Genomic DNA, 12,188 nt, shown 5'->3' with positions numbered 1-12,188 from the left:
AAGAAAGAATTTTGGTAAGGTGTATGAAACTGTTAATTAAGATTCCAAAATTCGTGCTATAGTTTGTGCTTACTAGATTTCCAAATAAATCTTATTTAGAATACATGAATTGATTGCACAACTAAAGTCTTTCATTCATCTTTCTAATATATGAATTTAGGAGCATAAAATCTGTACAGTTACATGTTGAAAGATGATCTTGTTAAAGCTGGGAATTTAGTCCGACTCCCCCCCCCCCCAAAAAAAAACCCCAAAAAAAATTTGGATTTGTTACATGTTAAACCTTTCGAGTTTCGCTTTGTTGTTTAAGAAGGTGTAATCCATCAGCTTGTTTTGCAAGTTGTACATGGTAGTAGTCCAACCATGATACCTGCAAAATTATGCATCTAGGCATGTAAATGGCTAGTACAAGGTTTTTGTTTTTGAAAATTACGATATTATACGTATGAGTTTGTTTACGATATTATTTTTAATTTCCATTTTGTTGTATAAGACCTTCAATTAATTAGAAAATAATCAAGTTATTGTCGTTATATGCATATGTATGTAAAATTATGATATAAATTTTTTTTTATGCATAACTCCTAAGCCATCTATAAATTCAAACAAAGTTTAAGATTTCTTAATGTTGAAGAATAATTTGTTAATGCGGGACAATTTTATTGCTACTTTTTTATCCTTTTAATCGAAATCTATGAATCTTTGATTGAATTGTATGAACGTGAGCTTTTGTAGTGAAGCCTTGCAATCAAAAAGCAGTTTGGCTTTGACGCAGCTGCAGAATATTGGCATTTTGTAAACATCGACTCTTTTTTTTTTTTTTTTTTGGATAAAAACCTGTGCCTTAAATGCTTTAAAATAACGCATTCAAAGCTTTTTGGAAAAATAGCCAATTTTGTCCTCAAACTATTTTACCAAAGCTGATTTGGTCCCTCAACATTTTATCACACGAATTAAGTCCCTTAACTAAAATTATTGTGCCAATTGAGGACCTATACGGCGTCGCCACCCAAAACACATGTATCTGTACAGAAATCAACGGCGAGGCAGGGGCTTTTTTGGAAGTACACATCCTAATTTCTACGGGAAGCAAGATAGATCCAATTTTGCATCCAAATTAGGGAAACCTGTGAAATTAGGGGTTTTCCTAGACATAACCCATTTCGCATCCAAATAGCAGAAGAAATTAGGGGCTTGAAACCGATTCCCAATTACCAGCAATGGAGGGAGATAAAGATGACGAAAACAGAGCGGAATGGAGAAATTGGTTCACAGGCAGCACAGCAGAGCAAGGAAAAGCTCGAGGATGAAAATTCCGACGGAATGTCAGCGAGGATTTCCGGTAAGTCTTGGCCTGCATGTGCGATATTTGAAGTTAATTTTTTTGCTAATAAGTTGAAGTTCGCATCTTATAGACGTTGGTTGTTGAACTACAGTTGGTAGATTTTTCCTTTTCTAATTTAAATGATAGGATTTTGGTAGATATGAGATGTGGGGTATGTGTAGTGGACTCTCTTGTTATTTTAGTTTCGGTGGTCCCTTTGCTGTGAAAAATACACTATGTTGTTGTTCTCATGCTACCTAATTGGGTTATAGGATAGTGACCGAGCATATGGATGTCTAATTAAATTTTTTTTTATGCCAAAAAAAAAACACAGGACATGAGCTGGACTGCTTTACACTAAAAATATATTACGGTGGGGTATATTTTGGACCACCACAAGAAAAGTATGTGGGGGGAAGTATGGAATCATTTGAAGGTGTTATTGCAAATGTAGTTAACATGTCACATCTCCATGGCTTTTGCACCCTTGTCGGATGTGGAAAAAATGTGAAAATGCTTTATAGAGTTCCTTGTGGAGATTGTAGCTTCAAACTACGGAATATAGAAAGTGAGGATGATGTTATAGACATGGCATGTATTGGGAAATAAACTGGCATGGTTGAGGTGTACTTGGTGCAGGAATTTCATATTAGATTTATTAATAGTAAAGTGGGCAGTTCTAATGTGGATATTGGAGAGGCTGGCATATCAAATGAAGATGCTTTTTATGTTGACATCACGTTTGAGGAGTCTACCACATTTGAAGAAACCACGGTGCCAATAAAATGAATGGAGGAAGAAAATGGCTATGGGATTGAAGAAGATGTACAATCAGATTCTACAGAAAATGAAAACTTGGTGGATAGTGATTACGACTTTAGGGATGATGAAGATGATGTGATTTTCAAAAAATCTGTTGTCGATGCTGATAAAGAGCTTGAAAAAGTGAAAGAGACAACAGAAACAGTTGTTGATGAGAGCAAGAATGAAGGCAGAAAAAATGAACAAAAAAAGCCTGTTGTTGAAGAAGCATTTAGGTAGCAAAATAGGAATGATACAACTACTGACTTCAAGTTGTACCATGAAGAAAATATTCAAGTGCATGAGGCATCAGAGTCAATGAATTCTGAAGAGTTAAATAGCAATGATGAAGCCTCGAAAGAAGATAGTTCAAAGAGGAGAAAGCCAAGATACGTGAGGTTTAGACCTGAGCGTGATATGGTCGATCCAAAATTCTTTGTTGGGCTGTTGTTTGATGATAAACGGATATTTAAACAAGCTATTGATTATTATGGAGTTAAATGGGGTAAATATTTTAGGTGGGGTAAACATGACACGTCTAGAATGCGGGCTAAATGCAATAGTGCAAATTGTGACTGGTTCATTTATGCTTCTAAAGAGGTTGATAGTGACGCTTTTGTTATTAGAACCATGGGACCATCTTGCAATTGTGGTAGGACTTTTCATCACAAGCGTGCCAATTCAGGTTTCCTAAGTAGACACTATATGGACTTTCTTAGATTAAATAAGAGGGTGAGTGTCACAGAATTTAAGGAGAAGGTGCACTTAGAGCTAAATGTGAATATCACAAGAGACCAAGTGAGTAAGACCTTCATGAAGGCAAAGCTTTTGATCTATGGCAGTTACAAACAACAATACACAAAGCTGTGGGACTACTGCGAAGAGTTGTTAAATTGCAATCCTGGCTCAACGATACATATGGAGACAACGGTTGATGATATAAGTGGTAAGAAAAGATTTCAAAGGATATACATATGCTTTGAAGCATTGAAAAAAGAGATCAAGGCTGGTTGTCGACAATTGATTGGTTTAGATGGTTGCCACTTGAGGGGTCCACATCCAGGAGTATTGTTGACTGCTATTGGAATTGATGCCAACGATTGTATCTACCCCATTGCATATGCAGTAGTTGAAATTGAGAATAAGAGTTCATGGAAGTGGTTCGTGAAGTTCTTGAAACATGACTTGTGCATTCATGAACAAAAAACATGGACTTTCATCAGTGATAGACAAAAGGTAATTACAATCTTCTTGCTTTTTGGATTACCTAGGTTGCAATTAATGTAAATATAATACGTATTTTTTTAAAAAAATTGATGGTTACACCCTTAACAGGGATTGGGGTCTGCCATTCATGAAGTCACTCCGGGTGTGGAGCATCGGCATTGTGTAAGGCATCTACACAATAACATGAAGAAGTCGCATTCAGGTGAATCAATAAAAGCAAGATTTTGGGCTTGTGCAAGGTCATTATACATGCGCAAATTTGAGAGTGAGATGGATGCTTTAAACGGGTATGACTACAATGCTCATAAGTGGCTGGTGGACAATATAAATCCAAGACAATGGTCAAGATCACATTTTGGAGAAACAACTAAGTGCGATATCCTACTGAATAACCTTTGTGAGAGTTTCAATGCTGTAATCTTGGAAGCTAGAGAGAAACCAATCCTGGGTATGTTGGAAACCCTTAGAATTTACCTCATGGATAGGATGCGGATGAAAAAGGAATGGATGAAGAAGAGGACTGATGTAATATGTCCAAAGATTCAAAAAAAGCTTGAAAAGGCAAAAAATGAGGCTGCCGCCAATATTGCTAGACACTCAGACAACAAAAGATTTGAAGTGCAGCATATCTACGGTGGAACCTATGTGGTTGATGTCGAAAGATGCACATGCACATGTAGAAAGTAGGAGCTCACGGAATTGCCCTGTTGCCATGCAGTTTGTTGTATTTCACTAATAAATGCCACACCAGAGGACTACGTGCACAGCTACTACTTGAGAGAGGCATATTTGGCCGCATACGAGCCAGCTATTGCTCCATTACCGGGACCTAATGCTTGGAGGGATTCTGGTAAGATCCCAATCCTTCCACCAAAGAAGTTGAGACTTTCTGGTAGGCCAAGAAAAGCAAGGAGGAGGGAACCAGATGAACCTCGAAAGAGTAATAATGGAGTGACTAAACTGTCAAGAGCTGCAGGTACACTAAGTTGCTCAAAATGTCATGAAAAAAGACATACGGTAAGGAAATGTCTATTGGTTATACCAGCTAAGCATTTAGTTGGCCATGGCACTGGAAGGGGTCATTCTCTCAGCAGCAACAAATGCAGCAAATGTCATGTGGACGGTCACAATCGAAGAACATGTCCAACTAGTCATCCCGAGGGCCACTCTGATGTTGTAGGGACTGACTTAGACCATAGCCAGGCTGGTATACGTCCGCTTTTACATATTTTTGAACACTGCTATTCTGCCAAAATATTGGAAATGTCTTTTGTTGTTTTGTCTAACTTTTTAAAATTTTCTCATATCAACAAGCATAACCAATGGATGAACAACCTGTAGCGGGTGAACAACAACCAGGTGAAGGCTGCCATGTGGACATACAAGCTGTTGTTCATCAAGAAAATGGTAAATAAATTTGATGGCATATGGTTAATCTGCGAAAAGTTATGTTTCAGTGAATTTGAGGACATACTTAAATTCAATATTTTTTTCATTTCTTGCTTTGTAGTTTCAAGTGCACATTCCACTGAAGTTGTTGAATCGAAGAAGAAAATCAAATGCAGCTTCTGTCGAGCTCCAGGACATAACAAAAAGACATGTCCAACTATACAAGCACAAGGTTGGAGATTAAGGAAGGCAAAAATGGATACTTATGGTCCTTACGTTGAATCGGTTGGAAAAAAACGAAGAACCAAGCAGAAAGTAGGCTTTTTAGCATCAATATGAACTTAACATTTGCTTTGCTCCTTAAGTCATTGCATTGACCTGTACCTGTTGATTATATGCAGGATCATAGACTCTTAGATTAACCAGATGATGTCAGTCAACCAGGAATAACACAACTCGACTAGCCATGCATGCGCGATGAAGAAGCTCCACTTAGACCATGACTGAATTACAACCTTGGTGCTGATGTTCTTTGGGTCAAGTCAATTTTGTACAGCTTTTGTTAATTTTGTGCTGTAGGTTAGCCCATATAAGATGATAGAGCATGACTGAAATTTATGGTGCTGTTGTCATGCGGGTCAACCCACATTTTGCATAGCTTTTGTTAGCATGGTTGAACCAGTCAATTGTGTTTTAGCTTTTGTTAAGTTACAATTGTTGGGTGTCAAACCAGCAAAAATAAAATTCCTACTCTTAAGTCACGAATTAAATCCACTATGGTACTGGAGCAGGGACTTAGGCTGTGCAATGGGTTACTAGCTTCACCCTGGTGCCAGAGTTTGCTTGATCCGATATACCAAAGTATATTAATTACGTGAAAGACAAAATTCGAATATAGCAGCGAGCAGGGTCGAATCCACAGGGACTTGGGAATTTATTTTGAATGAATGTAACATTAAATAAAAATGGGGGGAGTTGATATGGAACTGTCTAATTTAATTGCTCAAATTAAAAATATAAAGTAAATTGACGGAAGGAAAATCTCTAGTCAAAGGTATAATCTCCACTTATGGTTCGAATCACTGATCACAGATGCAGAGATAAAATCTTTCATTTACAAATAAACTGGTTATGGTTGTCAACAAGCTCTGACAACCTGCCTAACCTTACTGATTCGATAACCACAACAAGCTCTGTAGTTATTGCCCTAGCCAATTAAGCAGTCCTAAACACGCTCTTAGGATTTAACCTATTGACAGCATTAATCATTAGACTGGCCACCAATTATAACCAACAAACACACACGCTCGGTTTATTTAGGCTATATCATATATTTCCGCAACAACGACTCAAAAGTTTCTACTACAATTGAATCATATCACTTGCCACATGCACTAAAATTACCCAACAATTACGGATTGAGCACTCTTAGATGGCTGTTAATTACTCACACAATTAAACAGTGATCAAGTATTTAATTGCAAGAAATAATCATATGCATAAGTGAACAGGAAATATATAAATACTTGCAAATTAAAGAACGTAGGGAAATCAATTCGATCTCACAGTTTTGTCGAACCAAAGCTTCGATTTAACCTCTGACTAGATGAAGAAATTAGCCACTCCTCATAGTTGAATTGCAGCCAAAAGTACTGGATTGCAAAGGCATTACGTTTTTACTAGAAAGCAAGGAATAAAAAATATTTTCCCGTTGGGGAATATTATCGAACACCTGGCGTGTGTCAGAGGCCAGTCCAGAGAAAGGAAACTAGAACTAAACTAAAAGCTAAACTAGAGGTCTCCCCCTTTTGCTTCCGTACGTCCTCTCCTTAAAAAGCCAAAAGTAAGATGACTTAAAGCTCTCTCCGGTGGTCCCCACACATGTGGACAAAGTCTCCAAAATTACTTCTTCCTCCAAGTCTCTCTACGTTCCTTTCTTTTAAGAGCCCAAATGACTTATAGCTTTGTGGTCCCCACCAATCCAAGGCCTAAGGATTGAAGCCCTTAGAAGTCTCCATATTCTCCATAAAGTCCCTCCTTTTTGGTAGTTTTCTGCTTCATTCCTGAAATTAAGTCCCGATACCAAATATGAGTAAATATCAGCAATTAACACAATATTTGTCAGGGATAGAAGGGAAAATTAATAATAAAAATACCAACAATTAACACCCTATCAACAATTGACTTCTTTAGGGAACGAATGCTTTTGTTACTGGCTGGAAATGTACCTGACCACATGTATTCATGATTTTACTCTTATATATTGTGTATGTATCACAATGGTTGTTTGGTTGGCAGGTGAAATTGTTCATTTTTAAGGCAAAACTCTGTCAAAATTTTTTTTAACCTTTTAACACAATATAATGTTATGATATCCAGCAACTAAGGGGCCAAGATAGAAGATGGCAATGATACGAGGCCGCACACGTTAGTGCTCGGTAGTTCAGCATGCCATTTCTCTGGCAAACTTTGCAACTTTATAAGACTAGTACAATAGAGACCTTTTGCTGTTCTTTCATTTTCATTCTTATAATGAGGCAATTTGATGTTTTAGTTTCCTTAACCAAGATGGCGTGCCATTAATTGAGATTCCAAGAAAATTGACTTGACATTCAATAAAAGGGGCTAGCTAATCTCAAAATTTTCCAGGTCTAGAAAGTTTACTTTTAGTTTCAAAGGATGGAAGACCACCTCAATAATCATGATGCTTCTTTTTTTTAAAAAAAAAAAAAATATATATATATATATTTTTAGCCTCCCAAATTAAAGAGAAAAGGGTCCCGGCATACTTTCTTTTTCTTACCTAGAGCCCCGAAGATATGCTTGCAGTAGCATTTCGGCTACACAAAGTCAATAACAATTCATTTTGAATAAGAGGTGATATTTTCATTTCTCAATTACCCTTTAGTATTCCTTGAAGGCATTATTATTTATTAAGTGAACTGGAATGCAAGAAGCTAAAATGAAAATGTGAATAGTAATTCCCTTTTGAATCGTTCTGATAAACAAAATTAAGGGTGCCTATTGAGATAAGCATATGAGATAAGCATTTGTTTTAGAAATTTTTACAACACTCAAAGGAATTGACTGTTTGCAATTGGTGGTGAACCCAATTCCAATCAAGAAGCAAACCAGCAGAGTAGATCATATCTGATAAATTTCTCCATCTCAACAACAAGAATAAACAAAGGTAGGACTTTACAAACAAGAACATTACATTGCATGCCAACTTGGCCTTGCAACTACGCTATTTATAATGCAACATTTTGAGTCCTAGTTCCAGAGGCTTTCTTCTTGCATTGTGAACCCATACTGCCATTAATAAGATGCAACCTCTTACCAGTGCCAACATCAACATCTGGGCTTTTTTTCTCAACCTTTGAATTTCTATCCTCATTTCCTTGTTGTTTCCTTCGGCTTTCCTTAGTTCCCTTAATAATTTAGAAATCGTGTTCTTTGTATACTCCGGTAAGGGCGGATCGTACCATAAAAAAATTTGCAACAATGAGCAATCTGCATTCAAAATTAATCCATCATTAGTAATAAAACTTAAATAAATACACCCTAACCATTACAAAGATTATTAAAATTTAAGCATTTGGCTGGTCTCATTACACCGTAATTTCTACATCCATGGAACCTTCTTGACGGATTTGCTGCAGTCCAAGAAGACACTATTCTGCAGGATTCTTGGCAATGGCACTTCACGATTTCCTCTCCATTGTAGTATTCAGCTTTTCGTGGGCTAGATCCTCCGAAATGTGAACTTCCATAGGCCTCTTTCCTTGAAGATCGATTTGTAGCTGAGCTGGACGATCCCGCATCCAAATTTCTCCATCTGCTATGCACTTCAAAGGATGAACTTGAAGACATTATAGTTGTAAGCTGGTAATTGGGAATCGGTTTCAAGCCCCTAATTTCTTCCGCTAATTGGATGCAAAATGGGTTATGTCTTGGAAAACCCCAAATTTCACAGGTTTCCCCCAATTTGGATGCAAAATGAGATCTGTCTTGCTTCTCGTAGAAATTAAGATGTGTACTTCCAAAAAAGTCCCTGCCTCGCCATTGGTTTCTGTACAGATACATGTGTTTTGGGTGGCGACGCCGTATAGATCCTCAATTGGCACAATAATTTTAGTTAAGGGACTTAATTCGTGTGATAAAATGTTGAGGGACCAAATCGGCTTTAGTAAAATAGTTTGAGGACTAAATTGACAATTTTCCCAAACTTTTTTATCCTTTTTTTCTTAACCGTTACCACTAGATCCACTTGCACTCTTGCCCAAACTTTACCATTCTTTTCATTTTGTCAATTTTGTCTTCGTTTGGGATCAAGTTTTTCCTAAATTTTGACATATTTCTCCTACTAATTCTCTTTAAACGTACGTGTAGAAAGAAGCAAGACAAAATAGTACGGAATAATATCATAGAGAATTTTTTTTAAAAAAGGATGCCATATATGTGAATATTGTTGTCTATGGACAGGAAAATCGTATGAAATTGCACATATCACCAAGAATTCTTCAGGACCAAACCATTAGACGTATTAATTAAGGTAGAAACCATCTTCTTTCACCGCCTAAGAACATGTTTTATGACAAAACTCAGCACGCAAACGTTCATCCCAAACAGTAAATGACTTGTTCTTTCCAGCCCACCAAAAATGGCGAAAAAAATAATGTAGTGAACCAAAAGTTTTCGCGAAATGTCCATTCTATTTCTTCATTCATAGTTAGGGTATGATATCCAAGATCATCACCTCTAGATTGACAATGAACAGTTAATATATTGGTGTTGTTAGGAAGAGGATTGCTAATATGAACATGAAGTTTGGAAATAGGGAATACGAAGGGGCAAAATACAATGCTAGAATTACCAAGGTCAAAAGACTATTCATCATAGTTTGTTTCATCCTAAATGATATGTGACTGTATCAGTTGAATATTCCACACATATATGTAGTGATTCCAGTGAACAAATGTGTGTTATTTGGGCTGCTTGAAAATAGATCCAGTGTATTGATGATAAATCATAATGACATTTTAAAAAGAGATTTACAGACTGTGCATGCATCAACAACTTAGGAAATTTTTTAAAGCAAACGGCAATAAAGTTTTGGATAACTAAGACGGTAGAAAACTCTATGTTGAAGCCATCTATTTGAATTAATTACGTTGCTCAATCAACAATGGTGCGCTATCATGGCATCTAATTAATGGATCCTAAACCGAATTCTATAATTATGCTATCTAATTGCAGTATAAATCTAAAGTTTCTAGCTACTTACCATCTATAAAGCCAACTTGTAGATTTACTTGTCTTATGATTGTCTTGAAATATGAGAGTGCTTACCACTTACTTTTTTTGGCATATATTTCCTTTTCTTCTGTCCAATTTTAATTCGAGATAAACTCTCGACAAGGTTTAGGATAAATCCCCCTAAAATTTTGATCATTTAGGAGGTATTTGAATTTGTAAATCGCAAATTATTGTAATGTTTAAAATGTAATTTGATAATTTGTGAACAATTAGAGTGATTTTGATGGATTTCAGATATTTCATCCAATTTCTCAAGCCAAACGAAATTGGATTTGTACTAAAATTTGGTGATTGGAACAAGGAGATGGCTATAAATCATTGGCTGCTTTCGACTTTTACTGCTCTGGCTTTGTTCAGACCAACACAAAGATAGCATTGGGAGCTGCCATTTCGAATGTCTCTACCGAAAATGGTACACAATACCAATTACCGCTATATATTTCGAAGGTAATGAGAATTCAAATGATCGCGAAATCAACAGAGGTTGTTGTTAAAAATGCTTAATTACCATCTACGAACAAGACTCTTTGTTCTCATGACCTTGTTTCTGTCTCTCTATTTATTTATTTATTTATTGGCTCTTATTTCCTGCTCCTTCCTTTCTGAAATATATTTTGTATTATATAGTAGGTTTAGAAATTGATTTTAGTGAACCTAGTGGGTTAGAATCGTTTCCATTGGATTTCTCTCTATTGTTCTCTCCATTTATTTATATTTAAAATTTTATGATTCTATAAATTCATCCAATTGTGTCATTACTTTGCTTTTGATCTCTAGACCAATATATGATAACATGATGTTCTTTTGCAAATATTTTGACATTCAATTAACACAGAACATATGAACGGTAACAAACGATACAAAATTGCAACAAAATTTGTAACAATTAATGAATGTGCAAAACTTAGTCAATTTCAATGAAGTTTATGTGTAACAATTTGGTACATGAACTTAATTTTTTAGTCCAATTAAGCTCCTCTTTGGTGGCACCACAGCTTGAAGGCGATTTGGCTCTTAATTTAATAATTCAATAGCGGCGTTTTGAAAATTTTGGTCACTCTCCTTCTTCCACCATCAAAGGTACTCTCCTCCATCAACCATCAAACTCCACTATCCACCATTCAACTCCTCCTCCTTCCCCCACCCTTCTCCTCCTCCTCCTTTTCTCCTCCCCCCTACCCTTTTCATCAACATCCTACTCCTACTTCTCTCTTCCATCCCTTTTCCTCACCACCCCCAGCTTCTCTCTCTCCCTAAGGAGTTTTGGTCAAAGAGGCAGCACATAATTAAGAAACCCAATTCGTCAATGTCATGTTTAGAATTTCAAATCCACTATAAGCTAATCATAACAGGACCATGGCAAACGTCAAATTAATATAATGCAACCTCATGTTCTCTTTTCAAGGTGTACCAGAATCGTCATGGTTGCTTAAAAAATCGTAATACTTCCTTTGCATGATTCATTATACTAAAAGACCAAAATTTTGAGCAAATGTGCAATGCTTTCTACACTAATCTCTTGACCAGTACCGTCATTGAGTTAAATAAATGATGGAAAATAGCTTATAAAAGATAACACTATAATAACTTTGGGAAACAGATTCTTTTAAAGCCGGTCACCTTATCCTAGTGGTGATCACCTTTGCAGGAAGAAAATGGCGACAGTGATTGGATGATGGGGTTTTCTTCTTATTGCAAATTCTTTCTTGCGATGATGAGACAATCAAGAAAGACTTAGAGAGGGCTTATTCGGATTGTTTATAGGACCAAATCTCCTTTGGGGGGAGGAGGAGGTTGGAGTGACGGGGAAATGAAGGGGAGGGAATAGTGGGAGAGGAATGCTGATGAAAGGGATAGGGGGGAGAAAATGAGGAGTAGGAGCTAGAAGTGGGAAGAGAAGGGTGGGGGGAGAAGAAGTAGATGAGTGGCGAGATGGAGTTTGGTGGTGGAGTGAAGAGAGTTAAGGAGTAGCGGAAAGGGTAATGGCAGCTAAGGGTGTCAAGGGAGGTGGAATGGTGGCTGGGTTGACCGAGGAAGAGAGTGGCGGAGGAGAAGAGAGGGGATGAGGTAGAGAAACAGGTAGGAAGTTAATTAAAACTTTTAAAATCATTTTTTAAATACTCCAGAA

At 36.8% G+C, this 12,188-nt stretch overlaps 1 protein-coding gene across 1 annotated transcript; it reads left to right on the top strand.

The window, feature by feature from the left end:
* Nucleotides 1-2,443: 2,443 nt before the first annotated feature.
* LOC113765678 lies at nt 2,444-4,039 on the top strand. The gene is made up of 2 exons (XM_027309920.1): nt 2,444-3,361; nt 3,461-4,039. Exons 1-2 carry the CDS (start codon nt 2,444-2,446, stop codon nt 4,037-4,039), a joined length of 1,497 nt encoding a protein of 498 aa, XP_027165721.1.
* Nucleotides 4,040-12,188: the final 8,149 nt, after the last annotated feature.

Source organism: Coffea eugenioides, chromosome 1, assembly GCF_003713205.1.
Source record: "Coffea eugenioides isolate CCC68of chromosome 1, Ceug_1.0, whole genome shotgun sequence".
Classification (NCBI taxonomy): Eukaryota; Viridiplantae; Streptophyta; class Magnoliopsida; order Gentianales; family Rubiaceae; genus Coffea; species Coffea eugenioides.
The sequence above is the reverse complement of the archived record's forward strand: the minus strand, read 5'-3'. Positions and strand labels throughout refer to the sequence as shown.

Bases quoted from the DNA above. Each gene is read 5' to 3' on its own strand.
- LOC113765678 (XM_027309920.1), top strand. From the start codon at position 2,444: ATGAATTCTGAAGAGTTAAATAGCAATGATGAAGCCTCGAAAGAAGAT. The intron at 3,362-3,460 runs GTAATTACAATC...CACCCTTAACAG, and splicing joins TCATCAGTGATAGACAAAAG to GGATTGGGGTCTGCCATTCA.